Here is a 27421-nt window from a genome sequence, read left to right as displayed (position 1 = left end):
TAAGGTAGGAATGCATCTGCCTCCCAATTTTGGGGAAGTCAAATGAAAGAAGAAAACTGTTTCCAACGTCTAGCATCTAAGACTTAATCCTCATTTTTCATATGATGTTCCTTCTCTGTTGGTCTTGTACTTGTAGAAATTCCTGAGTTCAGTGTGAGTGGCAAAGCCGGGAGGGCTTCAATGTCCTATGAAGAGATTTTCACCCTGTCCTGTTTTTAGTCTCACGTTCATCCCCAGTTCCAGGCGTATCTGGTGCTGCCAGTTCCAAAGTCTCTTGAAGCTCTGGATGGAAATAGCTTTGTTTCTTGGCTTTCCCCACAGCTTGCTTAGAATACAGCTTTCTTGCATCAGATGGTTTGGTTTCCACTCATCCATCTGCTTTGCCGCCTCCAGAATGTGTTTCTATTTTCTCTCTTATTTTCCTTTTTGTCTTTGTGACTTACCGCTTTAATTTTCTTTTCAGTGGTTTTAGTGAGGTATTGGGAAAGGGTGAGGTTTGTGTTGTGTTATGAAACCATCTTTAATTAAAAATCAGATGATGTGCTTTGAATAGGTCTTTACTGATTCTGATAAACTAATTATAGGTATTTTTGAAGACCGGGAAGGTGGGGAGTATTAAAGGACCTGTGCCTGAGACGTAAGCGTGGTGGCCTTGCTCAATTTTCTGATGAAGTATTCTGTAAAACAAGGCTGCCCCGTTCTTGATGGTTCGAGATTAAATCATGTAGTGTAAAAATGAGAAAGTTGCTTAGGCTTCTTTCGCAGTGTTCTTGTCATTTTCTAGCTTAAAAGTTGAGAACTCGCTAAATGGAAGATTTCCCAAGGCATTGAAATTATGTGGCCATTTCAATTGTTCCCCCATTTCTGGGTCAGAAATTAATAAGAAAATATTTTGACCTGGTGTTAAATGTTGCCAGGGTGCCCTTCTTTTTTCAGTTTTTCACTTGTGTAATACTTCTTAGTTGATATGATTTTTTACTTAGATGTTGTTTTTTGTTAACCATTGTCCTCAATTACCGTATTCCTTCAAAACATGCACTGTCTCTCCTAGGTTGTCCTAATGATAATTTTCAGAGATGGACATAATATGTTTGTTAAGTAATCTGAATTTCACTTGTTTATGTCCATAGACGTTCCTGAATATGTTTGTTGACAGCAACCAGGATGCTCGGAGAAGATCTGTAAATGAGGATGATAATCCCCCTTCTCCTATAGGTGGAGATATGATGGATTCTTTAATATCACAACTCCAACCACCACCCCAGCAACAGGTAATGTTGAGTTGAAATTCCAAACAGTGTAACATTTCTGTAACTTTACAAGTTCTACAGGTGTCAGAGCTTCTTTGTTAAAAGGCTAGGATGTCTGTGGTAGGCCCAGGATTCTCAGGAAATTCTCAATTATGAAGAAACAGCAACAGAGGGAGACAGGGCTTCCAGTGAAGGGAAGTGAATAGTGCTAGAGTTAGCGTGAATCTCAGACACTCAGATCACCTGTGTACTGAAGATGATGTTGAATGATTCCAAGGATGGAAACATCAGCTGTGGGATCTGAGATCTTGGGGGAGAGTGTCCTCACCACTCCCTGAAAGACCTGTGTTATTAGAGTAGAGCACAGTGAACCAGATGTCTGATGATTGTTAGGGACTCCTCCAGAGAACAGGTGTACACATTTCAAGCATTTGGATAAGCCCATTACAGAACCTTAGGAGCTTCCGGTTTTGTCGTCCACTCATCTTTGTGTTTCTGAGAGTTGAGCAGGCCCCCAGGCCAGCCTATGTTTCCTCACTCACACTTCTGAAATAGCAGGTGACCAGTGATCCTTCACCCCTTCACCAGGACTGTGTGCTGTCCTATCCTGGAAAATACTCGTTGTGTGTCTGGCCTGAAGTCTTCCACGGCCCTGGTTTTGGTTGCATGTGAACATGTAACCTTAGGTAAGGGCTCTTTGGCGCATCCTTTGGATTTCGTTTACAAAACAGCTCACTGCTTCTCCTTGAGAAGCTTTCGCAAAGTAGCACTGCATGAAACCAACATTGTGCAGATTATCCACTTGGCTTGTTTTAGTGCCTGGCTTCTGGTCTGGCTACTTAGTAACTGGGACTTTCCAGTGCTAACCTCTTGGATATAAAGTACCAGACTTTTACCAGAAGGAAGGTTTTCTGGAAGGTGTGTTGTCCTGACAGCTCATCCCTGGGTTTCTGGCCTTCTCACTATTTGTTTCCCTTTCTGACCTTCATGAAGATGTAGGGAAGCTCAGTCAAATCCCATGTTCCTCTGTGGAGTTAGGCTCTGTGGCTCTTCAATGATGTCCAAACGTTGACTGGAATGAAATCCTCTCCCTCTGAGGAAGCTGGGCCACCATGGGGGAGAAGTGCTTTGACCCAGCAGGGGCCACAGCATCATTTTTCTTGCGGAAGCCCCCTTTCTTGCATTGTAGGTTTCACTTGTACCTGATGTGGAACAGGGGCTGAGCCACATCTAAGAAGTCTGTGTACCAGCAGTATTTCATACTTAAACGTGAGATTGTTAATAGGAAAATAGTTCAGGCTAAGGCAGAAGAAAGATTAGAAGTGGGTAGATCGAGAAAACAGTAAGATACTCTGGAAAAGTTAGAATGATCTGTCACTTTGTGAAAATTTTAGGAATTTTCTGCTTTTTCTTAATGTCTCATTCAACCTTGTTTTTAAATTAAATTTGACATTTAATGCTAGTCAGAATTCTTTTAAAAGACTTTTATCAGCTGTGGCTAAATGTCATTAATCAGTGGCTTCAACATGAGGTACTCTTGAGGATTGAGCATTTTTTATTTAACAATTTCAATTATATTTCTTTTTACTGCATATCTGTGCTACACTCTTATTTGCAAGCTGTTGGTTTCTGTGATAAGATAGTTGTGTAGAAAAAATATTCATTAAGGGATTCATGTACATTTTACTTGATGTTAGCAGGTAGTCTTACTTTTTATATAAAATGAATAGTTTGAATTAATAAGCTAGTCCGTGAGATAGGGAAGGAAGAAAATATAATAGCTTAGGAAGATCACAGGTTTAATTATAAGGTAGCTCTTTACTTAGTATAGAGTTAGTCTTCTGTGTACCAAGTTAATTGAAAATGAATCTTAATGGAGAATGGGACTGGGAATGGGAGAGGGAGGAGGAGGAGAAGTGGGAGGATGAGTATGGTGGGAAGAATAACTATATTCCTGAGGTTATACTTATGAGATTTGTATTCCCTAAAAAATAAATTTAAAAAATTATAAATGTCCAAAAAGAAAGGTGCATTCTACATTGTTGGATAAAACAATATACTTAAATATCTGATTTTATAGTTTGTGAGTTAAAGAACTTGAATTTTATACTTTCTTTAAAATAGTATAAGAAGAGTCAATAAGGAGGAAAAAACCCAGTTTTGAAAATGGGTTCAAGATTTAAAGTATTTTACAAAAGAGGATGTCCAAATAGCCAGTAAGCACAGAAAAGATGTTCTGACATTTCTCATCACAAAAATATACAAATAAAACCACAATGAAATTGCACCAAGTATTTGCCAAAATGATTTTGAGCAAAGTTGGTAATTTTTGCCAACATTTGGTGTTCGGAACAACTGAAACTCTCATTTACTGTGACAAAGTGATACACTTACTTTGCAGTAATGTTGAGCAGTATTCCAGCTGAACATTATGCATGCCTGTGAGTGAGTTAACAGTTCTACCCTTAGGCATGTATGCAACACAAATGCATTAAAAACCCAAGAATGTTCTTAGCAGCATTATTGTTCCAAAAAGTTGTAAACAACTCAAACATAAATTGGGATATAAACATTGAATGGAATGCCTTTTAAAAAAAAAGATTTTATTTATTTATGTGAGAGGTAGAGTTACAGACAGAGAGAGACAGAGGGAAATGTCTTCCATCTGCTGGTTCACTCCTCAAATAGTCACAACAGACAGAGCTGGGCCAATTCGAAGCCAGGAGCCAGGAGCTTCTTCTGGGTCTCCCATGCAGGTGCAGGGGCCCAAGCACTTGGGCCATCATCCACTGCTTTCCCAGGCCATCAGCGGAGAGCTGGATCAGAAGAGGAGTAGCCAGGACACGAACCAGCGCCCATATGGGATGCCGGCGCTGCAGGCTGACCACCGGCCCCACGATGGAATACCTTACAGAAATGAAGAAACAAACTGCTGCTACATGCAACACCCTTGGTGAATTTTGCCAAGACATTGTTAAGCAAGAGAAACCAGAAACCATAAAATGTATATTCAGTATTTGTATGAAATGCAAAAATAGCGAAAACTAAGCTTGTATGATAGAAGTGGGAGAATAGTGCTTATCTTTGGAACGGTGGTAAAGATGTGGAAGGTACAAAAGAGCCTCTGGGCTGCTGGTAATGTTAGTTTTTCAGTATCTCAATCTCCATGGTAACTACATTTACAAAAAATTCATCAAACTGGACATTTAAAATTTCTGCACTTTATGTGAGTCATGCTTCAGTTTTTAAAAATACAGACAAAGTAGATTGTCCTTGGTTTTTCATTACTAGAGATGGAGGTAAACGTAGTAGAGGTCAGGCTGAACTATCTATGCTGTTTTGTTCACTTGAAACTCCACCAAATGCAAGATGCACCATATTTTATGAACTGCTAAGAAAGAGAAAACAGTGCCAGTTAAACTAACATGCCATGAATAGAAAGGTGCACCCTGATTGCAGAGATGTTAAAATGTGGGGAAATAAAAGTCTTAGAACCAGTGAAATAGTGGATAAGTGATACAGATAAGTCAGTGATATGGTAGATCAAATGAGCACGAAACACCTTGAGGGACAGAAGCAGTGATGTTACAGTCAGAAACAAGGATGATGCCATTTTTGTTACATTTTGAAAGTCAGAGTTTTTGAAGACTTGTGTTATCGATATGTATTTTACACATTTTCTTAACTCACATTTCCTATTTGGTAACCAGTGTTAACACTGTAGCCTTAATTAGGTAAAGCCACACTTTTATACCACTGATGGTTGTCCAAATTTAATATTTCATTTTCTTCTTTTCAGCCATTTCCAAAACAGCCAGGAACATCAGGCGCTTACCCTCTTACTTCACCCCCTACATCTTACCACAGCACAGTCAATCAGTCTCCCTCCATGATGCACACACAGTCTCCAGGTAAGATACTGCTTATTCTCTTGTCATGTACAGCTTTCAAATCCAACACACATGCACATTGGAAACCACCATATATCCAGCCTCAGGCTTCAGGGAGAATTTCATTTTTAGTCTGTGACTAGTTACTTGCTATTCCTGCATTATGGCAGAGTTGTGTGAAATTTGTGTTTATGGCTCAGGAGCACTTCAAAAGGTGTGAATTAAATGGCAGTCTTGTCACCCACAGCCCAACTCGTGGTACAACTCCAAGGGGTGCTAATCCAAGAAACCTGTGTTAAGAGGTTGACAGCCTAAGACGTGAGGGCCAGAGCCTGTCTACTGTCTGTCTTTGTAAATAAAGTCCCACTGGAACTCAGGCACATCTGTGTATGTGGTGTCTCTGGCTGCCTTCCTGCTATGCCAACCCTTTTAGGGGGAAAAAAAAATTGCCACGCTCGGGTGTTGGCCCACTCGCAACTGTCAGAATTGGGCAGTGCATTGCCTGCTTGTTCAGTCAATATGGCTTTGTTGGCAGCCCCATGAAGTACACTGTAAAAATGCTTAAGAATGCTACATTTTTACTTTTAACGTGAGTGAACAACAGTATTTCCAGAGCAAAATGATCATTGTTGAAAAAAAGAAGCTTAGCCTAAAAGATGTATGTAAAATAATTTTAAAATGCATATTGTAGTAAACATCTTTAATTTAATATAAATAATCAGTCTATTCAGTTAAAAGCATTAAGTACTTTTATACCAATCATAAGCATTTGTACTTAGCCAACAACAGGACAAATATGAAGCTACATAAAACTCTGGTTTTTAAGTGATGAGCCAAACAAATACATTTGCTTTTAAATGTTCACAGAATTTGCAGTGCCCACTGCTTTCATTTGTAGAATAAGGAAACGTGTATGTGTATTAGAAATTTGTATTGACTAGCAGAGCCTGTTAATCTACAGATGGGAAATGTAGAGACATCACTTGTTAACCAGCTACTTACATTGTGTAGTATAAAACCTTTTGTTCAGTGATGTTATGAGAATTGAATGAAATAACTCCCATAAAATGTTTAGTCTGGGGCTTGGTACATGACAGATCCCTCTCTGACCAGCCCCTATTCTGCTTTGTTGCCCAGATGGGGCTGCTTGACATCCAGAGCTGCCCAGATGCTCACATCCTGGCAGATGCACCTGCACCGTATGTCTCATGCTTAAGCCACTCATTTGCTCTTCCAATTACTACTGTAGTAGCATGACTTAAAAAAAAAATAGATCTTCATTTTTAGAAATCTTTAAATCCTCCCCCTTCCCTTTTTGGGGCTTGGGAGGGAGAGTGTGCTTCCTCTTTTTAGGTTTTTGTATTAACAGTCTACGTCTGTAGTGCCAAGTGTGATGAGTATCATTACAAGGGGTCATTCAGGCTTCTGAAAGAGCATTCCATAAAGGGGTTGATCATTTCTTCTCTGGAAATCTCTTGCCTGCTGCCCTCTTCCTAGCACTGGTTAAGCTGGGATTTGAAGGCTGGGTTGCAATTAGGCATGCAGGGGCATGGACGAGGGAGGGATTCCCGAGTGTGCAGAGCCCGAGGTTTCAGGAGCTGGTAGACTCCCCAGTGGTGGGAACATGGAGAGACAAGGCTCTTAGAGACGGCGCCCTTTGTTGTGTGGGTATGGAAAGCCACTGTTGGATTTTACTAGGGGCCAGTGAGAGTTAAGTTAGCATAACTCTGAGGGTCAGAAGTGATGGAGGGGCAGATTTTACAGGGAAGAGGGGGAGTTCTCTTGAACCCATGGCTTTGTAAGTTCCCATAGACTTGTAGTTCAAGATGTCCAGGCATGTGGCTGTACTGAAGCCCGTGTCTTCTCAGAGATGATTGGACCACAAATGAAGACTCGGAAATTGTTGGCATTTTAGGGTCTGGAAGGCTGACTGGGTGGGTGAGCTCTGCCTCTAGGGTTGCCAGTGTGTGGTCAGTGGTGAGGAACCTCTAAGGTAGAAGTAGACAAGCAGGACAAAGGCATCATGGAACCTCAGAGGAGTGTTTCTAGGATAGAAGTTGAGATTGTTTTTGCATAGTAGGAAAGGAAAGAATTATTTTGAAATAATTATAGTGGTAGAAGGTATATAATGCTTACTATGTGCCAAGCCCTATCCTAAGCTCTTTAATCATTTGATCTTCACGACAAACCCGTGGTGTAGGTCATGTTATTAGCCCCATTTTATGGAGGAGTGGACAAGTCAAGTCACTTGTTCAGATCATGTAGCTGATAATTAACTTAAAGGTTAATCAAGTGGATGACCTTCTTAATTGAATGTGAGACATTAGTTATTATAGAAGATAAAAATATGAAATTATCTTACACAGTTGTAGAGAATGTTAAACTTGCTGATAATGAAAGTAGTTATGGTAATGTAGCAAGTGCTTTAATGTTGCATTTTTCCTACAGTTTTGGTAGTCATGATCACCCCTTTTATAATCCTGAATTAAAACAATTCTTATGGCTTTAAATACCATCTTTAAGATCATGTCTTTCAGGCTTTTATATCACTCAACTAGACCTCTCCCTCTGAACTCCGATCCTGTATTTTCTGCTCTAAATTCAGCCTACGTAATCTCTGGTAGCTACCTGAAACTCAGCATGGCTAGAACTAAACTCCTGATCCTCTCACCCTCAGTGGTGGTCTTCCCCCACTCCACACACACTCAGTTAATGGTAACCCCCTCCTTCCTGCTGACCGGAGCTTTTAGATTCATGAGGGACTCCTCCTCCTTCACTGTAACATTCAGTCACTTAGCAAAAACTGGCTCCTGTGTCTTCAGAATTTACCCCAAATCCAGCCACTTCTCACTACTCCAACCTTCTGTCCAAGCTGCTGGTCCTCCCTCACCTGGATTGTTGCAGTCGCCTCTGTTTCCGGTGTCCCTGCTCTTCGCCTTGCCCATGCTCCCATGCTCTGATTTTCCCACAGCAGTAGAGTTCTAGAGTGATCCTTATAGGTTGGAAGTTAGCTCATGACTCCTGCTTGAAATGCTGCACTGGCTTCCCACTCATTCAAGGTAAACCCCAAGTCCTTAAAGTGACCCCCAAGTCCTCCTGTGATCTGAGACCCACTGCTGTTCCCTGAACCTCTCTGACCTCTTCTCCTGCTCCCTGTCTTGCTCACTCTGTTCCAGCCAAACTGCCTCCCCTCTGTTCTTGGTAACTGCTTTTTCCATCGGTGGGGCCTTTGCAGTAGCTCTTCTGTTTGCCTTGAATATCTTATCCTCTAGATATCCTTGTGCCTTATCCTTCACTTTCTTCATGTCTTTCAGCTTACACGTCCTCTTCTTAGAGAGATCTTCCATTGCTTTATATATAAAGAAGGACACCCACTTCCCCAGCACCACCAGATTGCCCGCTTACTTTGCTCTAGTTTTTTCCATTACATGACAGGTACTTGTCATTCTCATTCTACTAAAATATAAACTCTCTGAGGGCAACAATTTTTATCTCCCTTGTTAACCACTGCATCCCCAGTGCCTACAACAGTGTTTAGCATGAAGCTACATTCATGCCTACTTGTTGAATGACCGAGTGAATAAAGAAAAAAGCACCCCTAATTTTTAAAAAGCCAATCAATATAAGAGCTAGAACTCTGGGCCCGTGGATTTGAGCTCTCTCTTTTCAATAATGAAATCTTTTTACTTTTTCTTTGTGCTATTTACGGGAGCTTTACTAACTGTTTCTTTAGCCTGTAGGGAGATTTTTAGCCTGGGGGTCTTTTGGACAGGACATAGTATGTGTCCTGCAAGATCATCTGTAATTATTTTCCTTTATTAGGAAATCTGCATGCTGCCAGCTCCCCCAGTGGGGCTTTGAGAGCCCCATCACCCGCGTCATTTGTTGCAACTCCTCCCCCATCCTCGCATGGAATCTCTATAGGACCAGGGGCCAGTTTTGCTAGTCCACATGGTGAGTCCATACATGGAAGTTGCTATAGTTTTAAGAGCTTGATGTGAAAGTAATTTTTTGTTTAATAAATGTTCTTATTGCAAAATTAGCACTGGTTTATTATTGAGGAAATAGCAAAAGTATTGCTGGAACAAAAAGAAATGTTTTCTAAGCCTGCCACCCAGAGGTAATGATGACCAGTTAGTCTCCCTCTGCTTTGGACTCTGGCTCCATCTGCTGTCTGTCCCTTGCCCTTCCTGTCTCTCACTCTGCTTGCTTGCTCTCTTGCATCTCTGTTGCTCTCGCTTGCTCTCTACCCATCTTCTTGTTAACCGCCTCAGACACCTCCTCATAGGGGTACCCTACCATATGAATTGTTTTGAAACTTGAAATTTTAACTTTTTCTCGTGAAAATTCTATTTTGAATTGGAAGAAGTAGTAGTCAGTGAAATATTTCCTTTTTATTCTACCAACCACATCCTCTTCCCAGAGGCATTTCAAGATTATTAATTCCTTATTTTTATTTATTATTTATTTGATAGCTACAGTTACAGACAGTGAGAGGGAGAGACAGAGAGGGCTTCCATCTGCTGGTTTACTCCCCAAATGGCAGCAATGGCTAGAGGTGGGCCGATCCAAAGCCAGAAGCCAGGAGCTTCTTCCATGTCTCCCATACAGGTGCAGGGGCCCAAATGGTTGGGCTGTCTTCCACTGCTTTCCCAGGCCATAGCAGAGAGCTGGATCGGAAAAAGAGCAGCTGGGACTAGAACTGGTGCCCATATGGGATGCCCACTACACCACAGCACTGGCCCCAACTCCTTGTTCTTGCAGCATTGTCTCATACATACAGAAGCTATACGTGTTTTCCCTTTTACACATATGGCAGCATACTGTACATTGTGTTCAGTGCCGTTTTTCACTTAACATATCATGAATACTATGCCATTTCACAGCGTAGAGAGTTTCCTCTGTTTTTAAGCTGTGTAGCACCTGTGATTTTGATTTTTACTATTAATATTGTTGGGAACATTTGTCAGTAAAATACTCTACATCATCATCCTAAATAGCTTGGACTACTCCCTTGTCTGTATTATACGTTTACAATGTTTCCATTTTTTCACAATTAAAAATGGTGCTGTCTCTACTCACATCCATGATTATTTCCTTAGGTAAGTTCCTAGAAGTGGAATTGCTGTCTCAAAGGGTTTGAGAAATTCTAAAGCTTTCGAAACATATTGCAAATTGCTCACCCGAAAGGCTGTACCAATTTCCTATAGCATCATACGAGAATGTCTGTTGTCCTGCATCATTGTCAACACAGGGTATTATGACTTTTAAAAATCTTAGCCATTTTGATAGGTGGAAAATGGTATTGTTTAATGTGTGTTTCTTTGATTATTAGTGAAGTTGAACCTGTTTTTTATGTTCATTGGTCTTTGGTGTATCTTATTTTATGCCTGCCATTTTTATGCTTTGCCAATGTTCTTGTGATGTTTTTTTCTTACTGATTTGTAAGATTTCTTTTTATAAATAAAGACCACTTGCTCTCTGATACATTTGGTAGAAGTATTTCCTCAGTTTGTTGCTTGTTACAAAGGAATAGAAATAATATGTTGAAGGTATCTGAAAGATGAAATTTGAATATTTTAAGTTGTTTAAGGAAATCACTGCTTTCTTTTTTTTTTTTTAAGATTTATATATTTATTTTGGAAAAGTTAGAGAGAAAGAGATCTTCCATCCATCCTTTGGTTCACCCTACAGATGGCCACAATGGCCAGCACTGGGCCAGGCTGAAGTCAGGAGCCTGGAACTTCATCTGAGTCTCCCACATGGGTGGCAGGAGCCCAAACACTTGTGGGCCATTTTTCACTGCTTTTCCCAGGCCATTAGCAGGGAGCTGTATCAGAAATGGAACAGCTGGTATGCAAACTGGCACCCAAATAGGATGCTAGCTTCCTAGGCAGTGGTGGCTTTACCTGCTGCGCCACAACACAACCCCAGAAATCCCTGCTTTGAAAACTTGATTTTTGGTTCATTTCATAGTGTAGTTTTTCCTAAATAAAGAAGATGGATGGAAAATTTCCCTCTCCCCTTCCTTCTCTGAATAAAATGAAAGTGTACTTTGTTAGGGTTTAAAAAGTATATTTCTGTCCTTAAAGGAGCCTTGAGATTTTTTCTTCAAGCATATAGTTGCATAAATCAGATTAACATGTATTACATATGTGGAAGCTTGTGTGAAGGTAAATTTTATCATTTTTCAGTCTCTTTACTTTTCTAATTCTTGAATCACATTAGAAAGTACATAAACAACACAACGTAAAGATTCAGGCTTGACGTGTTAAGAAGTATTAGGCTTCAGTGAAATGCCTTACTGAAAGAAAAAATGAAATTATCACCATGTAAGGTTTTGAATGCTGTCAGATAACTTTCAGTTATTAAAATACAGGTTTTGAGAACCATTTGTTTACTTTTTTACAGGAACTCTTGACCCTAGTTCCCCTTACACAATGGTGTCACCAAGTGGCCGAGCAGGGAACTGGCCAGGGTCTCCTCAAGTGTCTGGCCCCTCACCAGCAACACGCATGCCAGGAATGTCACCTGCCAACCCGTCGCTACATTCTCCAGTTCCAGACGCTTCTCATTCCCCTCGGGCTGGAACAAGTGAGTAGCGTTAGCATTTTTATATTATTTTTTTTAACTTGTATTTAATGAATATAAATTTCCAAAGTACAGCTTATGGATTACAATGGCTTTTTCCCCCCCATAACTTCCCTCCCACCCGCAACCCTCCCATCTCCCACTCCCTCTCCCATCCCATTCACATCAAGATTCATTTTCAATTCTCTTTATTATATTCTTTTATTAATATAACCAACAAATGATCTATTTTATTCCATCGTAACATTTGAACATCATGACCTACTTGTTGAATGGGGACACCTTAATAACTTAAATTTTTATCTGCCGGCACCGCTGTAGCTCAATAGGCTAATCCTCTGCCTGCGGCGCCGGCACACCAGGTTCTAGTCCCGGTCGGGGCACCGGATTCTGTCCCGGTTGCTCCTCTTCCAGTCCAGCTCTCTGCTATGGCCCTGGAGTGCAGTGGAAGATGGCCCAAGTGCTTGGGCCCTGCACCCGCATGGGAGACCAGGAGAAGCACCTGGCTCCTGTCTTCGGAGCGCACCGGCCGCGGTGGCCATTGGAGGGTGAACCAATGGCAAAGGAAGACCTTTCTCTCTGTCTCTCTCTCTCACTGTCCACTCTGCCTGTCCAAAAAAAAAAAAAAAAAATTATTTATTTGGTAAGTCAATTAACAATCGTTAACTTGAAAAGTTTGGCAAAGTATAAGGCAGACAGGTATCTCCTCCCAGAAGTCTTGTGAAATTAGTCCCAGTAGGTCTGTCATGATTGCTAGCTTCTGGTCTCCATATTGGGCCTTAAAAGATACATTTCATTAGCTGACAGAATTAACATACAAGAGAAGACCTGTACAAATACATTGTTTCAATGGCTTAAACCAATAATCATATACTCATATTGGCTCCTAATTCTGTGGGTTTATAGACTCTGCTGGGCTTCTGTGTGTGATCAGCTACTAGGTTGGCTAGGGACTGGCTGTTCTCAGATGGCCTCAGCTGGCATGGTCTCTCTGCACTGTGTCATCTCATACTTGATCATGGGCTTGGTCTCAAAATGGCTGAGCAGAGTCCTAAGAGAATAAGTAGACAGAAACCTAGGTTTACAACTAGCCCAGTGTCACCTCCTCTGCTTTTTCTTGGCCAAAAGCAAGTTGTAAGGCCAGATTCCAGATGGAAACACTGATCCCACTTCCTGAAGGATTTGCAGCAAAGTCGCATTCTAAGAGGCCTGGATATGGGAGGGTGAATAACTGTGGCTCTTCTTGCTAACAAGACAATATTTTGTACCACAAGGAGTAACTGAAGTAGTTGAGACTGATTTCGAATATCAAACATTTGTAATGGAAGCAAAACAGGAAACAATGACATAGCATGTGCTTGTCACTAAAATGACACGTTTTCCTTCCCAAAAGGTTCCCAAACAATGCCAACGAACATGCCTCCGCCTCGTAAACTACCTCAGCGCTCCTGGGCGGCATCCATACCCACCATCCTCACGCACAGTGCCTTGAACATTTTACTGCTGCCCTCTCCGACACCAGGCCTTGTGCCCGGCCTGGCAGGTAGTTACCTTTGTTCTCCACTTGAGAGGTTCCTTGGATCGGTCATCATGAGACGACACCTTCAAAGAATTATTCAACAAGAAACGGTATGGGTACCTAGTGACTTTCTACGTGGTGATTGTCAAAAGCAGGATGCTAAGTTGTCCTGCAGAGTAAGATCTGAATTCAAGTGACATTCCCTTACTTCCCTGAATCAGCTTGTCAGTACCATGCTTTTCACCTACCCCAGCATGTAAAGTGGACTCCACTATTCTTTTCTGTTCTTATGTGAATGTGTTTTTGTATTGTATAGTTTGTTGTACTGTGGCCTCTATCCATGTTGGGTGGCTAATATGGACCTGGAGATAGGTCACCACAGTGTATAAGACCAGTGCCCCCAGGATCTGGCCTTTTGGGCTGTTTGAGTCTCTATGAAAATAAAATTATTTATGATCATAAAGATGAAAGTTGCTTTTTTAAAACATTAACAAGTTATTTAAAATCTTTATAGAAAGGCTTGTGACCTATCCTGTGGAAGCCTTAGCGAGTAATTCATAGTCAGCAGCACTGGGTTTATAGCCAGGCTTACGACCTAGTATGTGCTTGGGTAAATTTCTTCACCTTTCTGATAACAGGAAGCAGTGATGTCTACCTGCCTGATGACAGGTGTTGGAATTTGAGTCATTTTTGTAAAATTCTTAGTATAATGTCTTGACATTCAATATGTCAGTTGTTATTAACTGTATTATATATATTACTATATATATAAAACTCTCTCTATATATGAGGTAGTCAAAAAGGTGAATGCTTAAAATATCCACTCCATGTTTGCCACAAAGTCATTTTGCAACTTTTATTTTCAGACTTGAAAAGTAGCAAAAGATTTAAGATGGATAAATTTCCATTCAGAGTGCTAATCATCACACTTGTGATTTAGCCTCTGCTCTACCCCTCACAATCTGTATAAGCTTTCAGCTCTTTGAACCTCATTTTGCTCATCTGCATAATTGATATATTAGGCTTGAACAGGGATCGGTGGGCTGTAGGCCCTGGGGCCAAGTCCTGCCCACCACCTGTTTTCGTAAGTGAAGTTTTATTGAAATGCAGCCGCACCCATTTTTTTTTTATTTTTATTTTTTTATCTTTGACAGGCAGAGTGGACAGTGAGAGAGAGACAGAGAGAAAGGTCTTCCTTTTGCCATTGGTTCACCCTCTAATGGCCACCGCGGCCAGCGCACCGCGCTGATCCGAAGCCAGGAGCCAGGTGCTTCTCCTGGTCTTCCATGCAGGTGCAGGGCCCAAGCACTTGGGCCATCTTCCACTGCACTCCCTGGCCACAGCAGAGAGCTGGCCTGGAAGAGGGGCAACCGGGACAGAATCCGGTGCCCCGACCAGGGACCAGGACTAGAACCCGGTGTGCGGGCGCCTTGCGGCGGAGGATTCACCTATTGAGCTTCGGTGCCGGCCACACCCATTTTTTATGGCTTGTTTACAGCTGCTTTTAACTATAATGGCATCATTGAATAGTTGTGATGGAGACCATTTAGCCCTTTAAGCCTTTCACTATCCAAGGACCTATTATAGAAAAAGTTTGTCAACCTGTGGGATAGAATACAGACCCAGTCCAGATTTAATCTTTTGTAATTGTACTCTTTATATTCTTTTTTCTAATGTGCCATTAAAAAAATGACAGATGTATCACGTAAGAAAAGTACTCAGAATAGTCTAATGAACTTTTCTGTGCTCTCATCACCCAACAGTTAACTCATACCAATGTTATTTCATCTCTAGCTCATCCACTAGGTTGTTTTACAGCATATCCAAACATGATTTCACCTGCGAAAAGTTTGGGTTTGTCTTTAAAATGTATTGACTTTTAAAATAAATAACCTGTAACAGTCTCATACCTAAAACTACACTTTCTTTATCATCAGATATCTGGTTGATGTCCAGATTTCCCAAGTTGTCTCATATTTTACAGTATAAATCAGAACCCAAACACATTTTTAAACTTCTTAAACTGGAGGCTTCCCTTCCTTTTCTCTTTTTTTAACTCCTTACAAAATTTGTTGCAAAAGCCAAGTCAAGTTTCTCAGTCTATGTTTCGCTGATCAGTTCTCTTTGGAATCATCGAACATATTCTTCTGCCCCTGTGTTTTCATCACCTTGGTCAGTCCTCTGGATCAAAATACTGAAAATCAGGCTCAAGGTTCTTGTTGTTTTGCAAGAACACCTGACAGGAGTGTTAGGTTCTTCCATCAAGAGGCATGTAGTGGCTGGTCGCTTCTCTTGGCCATTCTGCTTCGCAGTGTTGATGCTTTGTTTTGGTGTTGGTATCAGCTTAGTTGTTTTCCTTTTGAAACAATTCTCTCGGTAACATGTTAATTTTCTCTTTGCCTTACATGTTAATTTGATGCATTCTCCTTGTTTGCAGCTGCAGCTGATAAATTCTAATGAACCTGGAGTGATCATGTTTAAGACTGATGCACTGAAATGTAGAGTAGCTCTTAGTCCCAAAACCAACCAAACCCTTCAGCTGAAAGTGACACCTGAAAATGCGGGCCAGTGGAAACCTGATGAACTTCAGGTTTTGGAGAAATTCTTTGAAACAAGGGTATGTGTTTAGTAATAGTAACATGTGACTTTAAAGCACATGAGGAAATGGAAGCATCGTGGTAGGATGGAGAGTAACTTGCTTTTTTATCCCTGTAGGTTGCTGGACCACCATTTAAAGCCAATACACTAATAGCCTTCACCAAGCTGTTAGGAGCTCCTACACACATCCTCAGGGACTGTGTGCATATCATGAAGCTAGAGCTGGTAAGCACATACTTTTCTAGCAAGGCTTGTTTGAGGACATTAAAGTCGATGGGGGCAGTATTTATTGGTTTTCACTCATTTATGTACTTTTATTTTTCTTAAATTCTTAATTTTATTTATCTTTGAATAGGTAACACAATTCTGTTATATCTTTTACATTTAGATCAAGATGATAAGACAGAAATTTCCCATCCGGCCGGCGCCGTGGCTCAATAGGCTAATCCTCCACCTTGCGGCGCCGGCACACCGGGTTCTAGTCCCGGTTGGGGCGCCGGATTCTGTCCCGGTTGCCCCTCTTCCAGGCCAGCTCTCTGCTATGGCCAGGGAGTGCAGTGGAGGATGGCCCAGGTGCTTGGGCCCTGCACCCCATGGGAGACCAGGAAAAGCACCTGGCTCCTGGCTCCTGCCATTGGATCAGCGCGGTGCGCCGGCTGCAGCGGCGGCCATTGGAGGGTGAACCAACGGCAAAGGAAGACCTTTCTCTCTCTGTCTCTCTCTCTCACTGTCCACTCTGCCTGTCAAAAATTAAAAAAAAAAAAAAAAAAAAAAAAAAGAAATTTCCCATCCATCTCTGTCCAACCAGTTACCAGTATCTTGCCTCTCCTCCCCAGAGATGATCCATTATAAAAGTCAACATGTTTCGCCGGCGCCGCGGCTCAGTAGGCTGATCCTCCGCCTTGCGGCGCTGGCACACCGGGTTCTAGTCCCGGTCGGGGCGCCGGATTCTGTCCCGGTTGCCCCTCTTCCAGGCCAGCTCTCTGCTGTGGCCCGGGAGTGCAGTGGAGGATGGCCCAAGTGCTTGGGCCCTGCACCCGCATGGGAGACCAGGAAAAGCACCTGGCTCCTGGCTCCTGCCTTCGGATCAGTGCGATGCGCCGGCCGTGGCGGCTATTGGAGGGTGAACCAACGGCAAAAGGAAGACCTTTCTCTCTCTCTCTCACTGTCCACTCTGCCTGTCAAAAAAAAAAAAAAAAAAAAAGTCAACATGTTTGTCCCATCACTTTTTTTTTTTTTTTTTTTTTTTAAGATTTATTTGTAAGATAGAGCCATAGAGAGAGGGAGAGCAGAGAACATCTGCTGATGCACTCTCTAAATGGCCAGAAGCCAGGAACTCCATCCTGGTCTTTCACACATGGGGATCCAAGTACTTGGGCTATTATCTCCTGCCTTTGAAGGTGCATTAGAAGGAAAATGGGTTGGAATCTGGAGCAGCAGGCATTCCACTGTGGGATGCAGGTATCTGAAATAGCAGCTTAACTCTCTGCACCCCAAAACTTCCTGTTTGGTACTTTTTACATTTTTATTATAAAATAATTTATGTATATATAGAAACTTTTATAACAATTTTTTTTTGAAATCCGTCTCCCTATTTTTTTGTCTTAGCCCTTTTGTTCCCTGAATAGTTGCTAAAACTAAAGTGCTAAGTCACAGCAGATGCTGCACGGGCAACAGCCACCCAGATGGATCAGAAGCAGGGCAGCCGGGACTCCAACCGGTGTCCAGTACGGGATGCCAACAGTTCTGGTGGCAGCGTAACCTGCTGCGCTACTACGTCAGCCCTTTCATATCTTTTTCAGACACACAATCCAACCCAAAATAGCATTTAAAAAGCTATTTTCCTACCTTCAGATTTGTTAGTATTTGTGGGGATGTGATTTCCAGGATAGTGAGCTTGCCATACTGCTTGAAACTGAAGAACACCTTGCTTTATTCACTGAGCAAATCCTGGAGATCTTTTCTGTGTCATACAGAGATTATCTTAGCCCAAACAGGCTGAGTATTTCATTCTGTGAATGCGTTAAAATGGCTAGGTTACACTCTGATGGTTATTTCCAATATTTCGCCATTAGAAACAGTGTTACAGTAAAGAGCCCCCCCCCCCTTTTTTTTGACAGGCAGAGTTAAGACAGTGAGAGAGAGGGAGAGACAGAAGAGCCTTTTGATGGCTATGCCGATGTATCTTAGGATAAATTTCTGGAATGAATTGTTGTGGTAAAGGATATGTGTACCTGTACTTTGGGTAGATATTGCCAAATTGTTCCTCACAGAGGTTACGCTGGTTTCTATTCCCACCAGCAATTTTGGAGCATACTTTTGCTCATCGCTCGTCAACAACAGTTTTATCAATCTTTAGCTTTTGGGTCTTTCTCTTACTTATTTGTAGGAACTCTGTGTATATTAGGGAAGTGAGCTCCTTGGGATATTAGTTGTAAATATATGTTCCTCATTTGTCACTTGTATTTTCACTGTACTTTTTTTTTTTTTTTTTTTTTTTTTTTTTTGACAGGCAGAGTGGACAGTGAGAGAGAGAGACAGAGAGAAAGGTCTTCCTTTTGCCGTTGGTTCACCCTCCAATGGCCGCCGCGGCCAGCGCGATGCGGCCGGCGCACCGCGCTGATCCGATGGCAGGAGCCAGGAGCCAGGTGCTTTTCCTGGTCTCCCATGGGGTGCAGGGCCCAAGCACCTGGGCCATCCTCCACTGCACTCCCTGGCCACAGCAGAGGGCTGGCCTGGAAGAGGGGCAACCGGGACAGAATCCGGTGCCCCGACCGGGACTAGAACCCGGTGTGCCGGCGCCGCAAGGCGGAGGATTAGCCTAGTGAGCCGCGGCGCCGGCCCCACTGTACTTTTGGTTATTTTAGCTATGCAAAATTTTCCTTTTAATAAATAATGATATTTATCAACATTGGTGTTTAAGATTTTCTGGTTTTGTATCATCATTAGGAAGACTCTTCCTAATCCCCGATTTTGAAAAAAAAAATCCTGTAGTTTTTTCTTCCTTTTTTTTTTTTTTTTTTTTAAGATTTATTTATTTATTTGAAAGGCAGAGTTACAGAGAGAGTGAGATCTTTCATGTGCTGGTTCATTCCCCAAATGGCCACAACGGCCAGAGGTGGACCCATCCAAAGCCAGGAGGATCTTCTTCCAGGTCTCCTACATGGGTTCAGGGGCCCAAGCACTTGAACTGTCTTCCACTACTTTCCCAGGTGCATTGTCAGGGAGCTGGATCAGAAGTGGAGCACCTGGGACTCAAACTGACACCCATATGGGATGCAGGGGCCATAGGCAACAGTTTTACCCACTATGTCACAGCACTGGCCTCTGTAGTTTCTTCTAATACTATCACCCTTTTTTTTTTAATGATTTATTTATTTGTTTTGTAAAAATTTATTTATTTGGAAGGCAGAGTTACACAGAGATAGAAGGAGAGGTAGAGAGAGAGAGAGGTCTTCCATCTGCTGGTTCACTCCCCAGTTGGCCACAACGGCTGGAGCCGTGCCAATCCAAAGCTAGGAGCCAGGATCCTCTTCCAGATCTCTCAGTGGGTGCAGGGGCCCAAGGGTTTGGGCCATCTTCTCCTGCTTTCCCAGGCCACAGCAGAGAGCTGGATCAGAAGTGGAGCAGCTTGGGTCTCAAACCAGCACCCATATGGGATGCCAGCACCGCAGGCAGCAGCTTTTACCTGCTATGCCACAGCGTCAGCCCCTCATTTATTTTTAATTACCTGGATTTTTGGTCCATTTAAGATTTGTCTTGGTGTGACATGACAGGGATGGTTCCAACTTTTTCAGGTGTCCATTTATTGAAAAATGTCTTTTCTGGGGAGATGTTGAATTCTTTCCGTGACAGTATACAATTAAAGTAGTCATTCCATTATAATATTTTTAGTGTTGATTTGAATAATTCCAAATGACCCCACTCCTTTTTTTGGTTGGTGTTTTACTGTTAACATTGAGACAGCTGTGTTGTTTTACTAGTAGTCTCAACCTTTGGCTTATGATAGGCCATGGGAAACATTATTTTTTGTTGAAAAGAGATCTATTTGAGGTTATAAAGGAATACATATTCATGTGGCTGAAAAACACCAATAGATATAATTACAAATCATTAATACAGCTTGACTAGTTTAGGGAAGGAGTTGGCAGCATGACTGGAAGGTCTAGGTTAACACCAGTTCAGGGCTTAGAATGGCAAGTGCTGGTCTCTAGTTGCTGAGTGGTGGGAGAACAGCATGTGTCACTGAAGGACACTGAACTGTTGCGAGCTTGTTCAGACCCATAGGACCTGTGAGTGACAGTGGCATAAGGATGGGCTGGGAGAGGCTGCCACTGGAAGGGACCATTAAGGGAGTACAGGAAAACTAATGAAGCCCTGAGCTTGGTGGCTCTGTGAAAACAGAGAACAGGTGTCAGAGACATTGCAAAAGCTGAATCTGTTGGCTTGGGAATTAATGAAGTAGGAGGGAAGGAAAGTGAACATGTCTCCTAAAGTCAGAGTTGACTTTTTAGTAATTTCATGTATGGATTTCTTGTGACAACCTACAAGTTACCAATTTTATATTCTGTTAATACTTGGGTATAAAATGGAATTCTAACTTTTCAGACTCTTGATAAGATTTTAAGTTTTCATATGATTTTTACCATGATTTTTTTTCCCCAAAAAAACAGTTCCCTGACCAGGCAACGCAGCTTAAGTGGAACGTTCAGTTTTGCCTGACCATCCCTCCCAGTGCACCCCCAATTGCACCTCCTGGGACGCCCGCTGTGGTGCTGAAATCCAAAATGCTTTTTTTTGTAAGTATCACCCAGCATCTGTGTGTGTGTGTGTGTGTGTGTGTTTGTGTGCTTCTGAGGAAGAAGCCGTGTGAGGATAATAGAGCAACTTCTGGGTTAACTGCACCCATTCAGGCCCAGATTCCTTAACTGTTAATTTAGACTTCTCGGGATCCTGGTTCCTTTAGCAATAACTGGAATTTATTGAACCAGGTAATAGTGTGACATAGTTGCATCTTAATTATAATATCCAGTTGTTTGACACTTTTCTTGCCGTATTTAATTTTCTTTTGCTTGCCCTATATATCTTAATCTGAAGGTATAGTGAATGATAGTACCTTTTGATACATTTAGAGAATTATTTTGTTTTCTTACTTTGTTTTTATTCTCTTTGTGTGTGTTGTGTGTCTATAGCTTCAACTAACACAGAAAACATCGGTCCCTCCCCAAGAACCTGTTAGTATTATAGTTCCCATCATTTATGACATGGCTTCAGGCACAACCCAGCAGGCAGATATTCCCAGACAGCAGAACTCTTCTGTTGCTGCTCCCATGATGGTCAGCAACATTCTGAAGAGGTTTGCAGAGATGAACCCACCACGACAAGGTACATGACCAGTAGACGATGTCTTATTGCATATGTGTTATTAAAGTTCTTTTGAGAGACACCCCCTTCGCTCCTCTCCTCCTTCCTTAACCCACTCCACCCCCAGCCCTAGTGATAGAGCTGTGCTTGCTGTGGCCCTCCTAATGTCTGCCTGTCGCTGTCTTCCTTTCTCACTGGCTCTTCATTTTTGTCCATTTCTCTGCTGCCTGGAATTTATTTTTGTTAGTGCTTTACTGTTGGGACTGACCCAGTTGCTAATGCCAGAAGCTTGTATTTATAGCACACATTGCTACAAAGCCCTAGGTTAGGATGGTAGAATTTTCCATGGCTGTGAATTTCTGCCGTACCATCAATACCTGCCACCACTCTGTACGTCACAAAGTTGAAATGCATGTTGGTTTCTCATATTTCATGGTTCAATCATGAATAGAATAATATCATTAAAAATTCTGTATCTTCTAAATGTTTTGTGAAGAATAAAAACTGATACAAATGGCATCACTGCTTTTTGGGCTTCTTATATAAGTGTCAGGTGGGTGCAAGTGAACCTTTCACCAAGTGCACAATGAAGCTCTCAAACAGAACATTTCCGAGGAAACCAGAATGTTTCTAGAAAGATAATGATAAACAAGGTCCCTTCAGTACTGGAGTAGCCTACGCTTAACATGTAACTCCTGGCAGTGCTAAATTTGGGATTCTAAAACATCAAGCTCGGCAAAGAGAACCTTTCTTCTATTTTACTCATTTCTGATATCAAGGAATTTGAAATTAAAATTTGCTTATTTCTAATATTAAGGAAGTCCTCTATATCTTTCTGTTTAAAATAATTTGAAAAATAGCATTTTATTTTTAAATGAGGGAAAGTTGTTCTCTGAAACATTTTCAGGTACTACAGTATCAGAGTTTTACTAGAAATGATATTTTTAGCTGTTTCCCCATATGGCACCTAAGCAAGTTGTCACTTTAGTTTATAAGGTTACACTGGGCAGTAGAGAAGAATATGCTTCTTTTGTTGTAATATTTCTTCTACTTCTTACAGTTTTCTGCGTTCATCCTTTGACTTCTCTCTTCTTACAGCTAAAAAATAGATCCTCAGGAATCCAAGTTTAAAGCTATCAGAATTGTCAAAGTAGCCGTCCAGTAGGACTTTGATAATGGACACCATTCCTTCACATGCAGATGGTCATCATGATCTTATAGATGTTTTTATGTGTGATGTCTTGTGGAACTTAAAATTAATAGACCAATGTTTTGATTCTGTTGAGATCAAGCAAGTTTTTCTACCTATCAATAATGATAATGTTTTTTTAAAAGGAAAACAAATCACTTCTCCTTTTATTTGAGAAATTGGTGAGATTTTTGGGAAGTTGTTTTGTTTTGTTTTGTTTTTCCATCCCCCCCCCTCCCTTGAGCTGGGCAAACCTTTGGATTTCCTTTTCTTTCTGTACCTGAATTTCCTGGTGGTTGGAGAGAAGGTTGGCAGTAACGTTCACAGGGTCACTGCACATTCTGCCCTTTGCCAGAAGGCCATGGTTCACAAGAGGTCTTCAGTTCCCACTTTCAGCTACTGTAGGGTTAGACCATGTTCTAGTGGAAGGGATCGGCTTTTGGTTTAAAGTATTTGTAATATTTACAAAAAGTGAGAATATTTGTTTCCTTTAAGCAAAGAGGAAATTGACATGATGGATCATCAGTGGCCCCCTCCCCAACTAATCATGTTTTTGGATAATTGGTGCACCGTACTCCCTCTCCTCCTCCCATAAGCATCATGCCCTTCCCCCCTCCATGAAGTGCTTTTTAAAGAAACCACTTTTTTTTTTTTTATTCCTTGATTTTAATGTTGAGCCCCAGAAGTTGACCATTTCCTTAAAATTCTTTGGAAAGAACTCCAATAGATGTCATAGGCCTGCAGTGTTCAGTATAACTGCTATTAGCCAGAGGGGGCTACCTAATTAAAGTTGAATAGAATTTTAAATTCAATTTCTTGGTCACACTGGTGGCATTACAAGTGTTTGATATACAACAGTTCCATCATCACAGGAAGTTTTATTGAATAACGCTGTCATGGACATTTTTATCTAGCTTTTAATGCAATATTGGAAGGATACCACCAACATTGTAACTAAATCATAAATATACACTAGATTTTTTATTAGATCCAAAATACATAGGCAGTCAGTCCTGTAGCCATAAAGCCCAACTTTAAAGGCTTATCCAATGCCAAAGTATTTCTATAGAACTCGAGGCATATATTGTCTTAAATTCAAACCTAAGTGGGACTTACCCAAAAATTCCTTCTGAGGAAAAAACAAAACTGAAACCAAATATAATCTTATAAAACCACAGCTTAATCTTCTGTAATATAGGCAGCTAAAATTTAGTGTTTTATTTTGACCTTTAAAGTTCTTACTAATCTCCGATTTAATTCCCTCTTCCCCCACCAGTGTGTTAACATCTTTCCTGTATTGCGAATAGCTAATGACCATTTTTCTCTGTTGCAGGTGAATGCACAATATTTGCAGCTGTTCGTGATTTAATGGCTAATCTTACACTGCCCCCTGGTGGGCGTCCATAGACACTATTGTTTTTAAACCAGGAAGGCTGACAGATGAGACAAAACAACACACACACAAATCTGAATTCAGCCTTCAGTTTAAAAAGAAAAAGGACTTTTTTTTTTTTTTTTGACTTTAAGAGCTAAATATTCTAAACTGGCAAAAATTTTCAGGGTGCACTTCTTTCATCAAAAAGACCATCAATCTTTTGTATAATGAACTTGTATAGTGTGTTCAAATGGGACACAATTTCAAACTAGGTATTACGTCAGTGTCCGCTTGCCAGTAATAGATTTAATATTCTGTTTTATACTATAAAGTTATGAAAATGCCAAACTTGTTTATTTAATTGTTTTCTTATGTTTTGGGTGTAATAGTCCTTTTTTTGGTTTTTGTTTTGTTTTTTAAGGCAGGTCTGTCATTTTTGAATACTGTAAAACTGTGATAAACTTTATATTGAAGCTGTATTTTAATATGACCGCTTTGAATCCTTACATGAAAATGTTTTGGGAGTTGTTATAAACACATCCCAAAAAAGCAATATTTAATAAAACTAGGTTAAAAACAAAAAGTGACACTCACTTGTGTGTGTATACAAGCTCTATAGCCTTTTAGGGCCTCTGTTCCTTTTAACCTAGTGGGGCCAGTAATTTTATTTCTAATAATACATGTCTGAAATTTGACCAAAAACATCTTTGTTTTAAGGTTAATTTATTCAAACGTTCCTAATTTGATTGGTGGTTAACATTTAGTACCTCACTTTTCTTTCAGTATAGGATTATGGATTAATAAAAAAAAGAACCTAGTCTTTAATAAGAGACAGTAAGTGGTTCATACTGGTCAAGGATCCCAGATAATGCAATCATTCTCATCTGTTGAGGATATGAGAACTTTTTTGCTGGGCAAATTCAGTTTACAGGATACTTCTGCATGTAGCATTAATTAGGAAACAAAGAACTTTAATGCTCTACCCTTGCATGAAGTGTCTGTGATGTTTCTTTATCTTACTTAACTTCTTGCCTTCCTCACCCAAGTTGGGGTTGTGCTAAACAATTTCCGTTTAATTCATTGTCAACAAAATAATAGAATTTTTTGCTTGGAAGAAAACAGGTCCAGTTCTTGGAGTTTTAAGAATCAAGATCCAGGGCCGGTCCAGGGTCAAATGAAGTTTCTGGTACCGACACATCTCAGCAAGGTTTCTTTTGGAGCACTGTGCTGTCTGTCCCCGTCAGTCGGGGACTTTTTAAGCTTCAAAGAACATGATCTGAAGTGAAGGTCTTCCGGTGACTTGATGCTGTTGGAAAAGTTTTCAAAATAATTATACCGTGCTGAATTATCTGGTCTCTGTAATAATAGTTCTCCATTAAATTTTGGATGCTTTGTCTAATTCCACTTTAACATGATTTAATTGAGCTTCTATAACTATCCACTACCAAATTCTAGTTTCAAGCATCTCACTACAACTATATCATATCTGTTCGCTTGGTTCTCCATTCAATTCTGGTCAGAGTTGAGGCCTTCTTTGCCTTTCTTCTGTGTCTTATTTCTGCTTTCATCTGCTGCTTCTCACCCAACTCTGCACTATTTAGGAGCAGGTGACTAAACTTTTATCCTTCCTTTATGCTGCCTTTTTTATCCTTCTGTTTGCAGTTCTCCTTACAACGGTAATCACATCAGTTTGGCAATCTAAGATGTCTTTATCAAGGGTCAGCCCCTTTTTATTTGGAGCTGAATCCTTTCTTTCATGTAGAAATCTACATGTATATACAAGAAATGTATTTTTATCTGCAGGATAATATTGTTTCAAATAATTTTATTAATAGAGTTAACTTTTCGGGTATTTTCCCTTTTGAGTGTGATTTTGAAATGTTAATTGCAGTTTTGTACATGCTGCATTCAGTGGACACTTTTTCCTGAGTATGACTCTCCTCGGAATGCATTGTGCAACTCCAAACTGAGATAGGAATTATTGAACACAGTTTGCTTTCAATGCTTATTATAAACTCCTGAAATTGAATTTTATATCATGCTTGGTACTTGGAATTAAAGCTTGAAAACATTTAGCGTTTGAGTCCTAAGTTTCATCACAAACCATGTCTTTTGCCTCTTTTGTTACTCAGGTTCAATCAAAGGGACTGGATACCCATAGTGATTTTTTTTCCCTTGTAGATGGTTTGGGACTTGACTTTAAGATGTTTTCAATGTGATTTTAGTATTTACAATGATGAATAAAATTTGTACAAGTTTCAGAGAACTACCAACTCTCTCTAGTTAATTTTGGTGAATTAGTTCTGGATTGTAGTCTGGTTTTAGTATTAGTGTAACCTTGAAAGAAAAAAATGGGCCTGATTTGCCACCTCCTTTTCATCATCCACTGAAATGCCATTTCAGCATGTATAGAAAGACGTTTAGAATTAGTAAGGAGGAAAGTAAATTTCAACAGAACACAGCACGTTATTAATAATAGGAGCTGAACTTCACATTTGCAAATTAACTCTGAGTGAGCTAAGTGTAAGGGTAAACTAAAGCACACATGATTTTGAATTTAAATAGCACTAATAACTTTACTGTGTTGCGAAGCCTTAGTAACCTGTTGAGCCACAGAAAACCAAGTCCTTCTGCGGACTGTGGTTAATTTAACTTCAAGAAGCGTAACTTTGCTATTCGGATTCCTTATCCAATGTCAACATAAAAAGTCATGCCCTTCTTTCATGCCCCCCCCCCAAAGAAATACCTGTTAAATTTTACTTTTATTATTTGTCATCCAAGTGTTGTTGATATAAAACCACTTTACAGAGATTTTTGAGGGAACTTACATTCAAGAGACAGGAAGGAAAAATGTTAGTGTAGATTTCAGTATTTGTTTTGGAATTGACTTTTGCCTTGGCTTGATGGGAATGGACAATATGTCTACGGGTATGATCTGAATTTACTTAGGACGGAATCAGTACTCATGTAAAGTTAGCAGAGAGCATCCAGCACTGTCCTGCCCAGCCCTAGGAGCACCGTGGTCGCACAACTTCCGATCGATTGCCCCTACTTCCAAATGGCCAGTGGTTTCTTAAAATACATGTCAAGGATATGATTAATGAAAGGGCATATTTAGGTCAATACAAAATTTATTTTTTACCAAGAGCTTACTGTGTGCCAGGCACTGCTCTATGAGTTATTTCAATGTGTATTTAATCCTGACAACCACCCTATGAGGTATCAATGTCCTCCTTTTAACAGAAGATAAACAGAGGCCCAGAGAAAATAACTTGCTTAAAATCAAGTTAAGACTGCTTAAGGTGGAACCACTAAGAAGGGGCAGTTTCTGTCCAGAGCCAGTGCTAAACACAGTGCCATCAGGGGGAAGGCTTCAATGTGTTGGCTTAAAAAAAAAAAAAAATGTTTAGTTGAGAGAGCTCCCATCTGCTGCTTCTCTAAATGCCTGCAGTTGCCAAGGCCGACCTCGAGGTCTCCCATGTGGGTGGTAGGAACCCAGTTACTTGAGCCATCACCCCTGCCTCCAAGGGTCTGCACTGGCCAGAAGCTGGAGGCCAGAGCCAGTGCCCAGCATTGAAACCAGCTACTCCGATGTGGGGCATAGGCATCTTACCCAGTAAAGCCCTGCCCCAAGGTCACCTTCAG

At 40.9% G+C, this 27421-nt stretch overlaps 1 protein-coding gene across 6 annotated transcripts in view; it reads left to right on the top strand.

The window, feature by feature from the left end:
- MED14 (mediator complex subunit 14) overlaps positions 1-26042 on the top strand; it is a 73534-nt gene extending 47492 nt beyond the window's left edge. For 2 of the 6 annotated variants that reach the window (XM_070067489.2, XM_070067493.2), the window contains 10 exons: positions 1131-1271; positions 5050-5161; positions 8963-9094; positions 11552-11734; positions 13125-13360; positions 15688-15867; positions 15966-16073; positions 20522-20647; positions 21041-21233; positions 23735-26042. In XM_070067489.2, the coding sequence (XP_069923590.1) occupies positions 1131-1271; positions 5050-5161; positions 8963-9094; positions 11552-11734; positions 13125-13360; positions 15688-15867; positions 15966-16073; positions 20522-20647; positions 21041-21233; positions 23735-23808 (1485 nt within the window). In that variant the 3' untranslated portion in view covers positions 23809-26042. Of the gene's footprint in view, positions 1-1130; positions 1272-4006; positions 4204-5049; positions 5162-6277; positions 6374-8962; positions 9095-11551; positions 11735-13124; positions 13361-15687; positions 15868-15965; positions 16074-20521; positions 20648-21040; positions 21234-23734 lie in introns of those variants that run through there. The other 4 variants (XM_070067491.2, XM_089324383.1, XM_089324384.1 and 1 more) reach the window with 3 other exon arrangements.
- Positions 26043-27421: the final 1379 nt, after the last annotated feature.

The sequence above is a fragment of the Oryctolagus cuniculus genome, chromosome X (genome assembly GCF_051225735.1).
Source record: "Oryctolagus cuniculus isolate XC-2025 breed Fujian yellow rabbit chromosome X, ASM5122573v1, whole genome shotgun sequence".
Lineage (NCBI taxonomy): Eukaryota > Metazoa > Chordata > Mammalia > Lagomorpha > Leporidae > Oryctolagus > Oryctolagus cuniculus.
The sequence above is the reverse complement of the archived record's forward strand: the minus strand, read 5'-3'. Positions and strand labels throughout refer to the sequence as shown.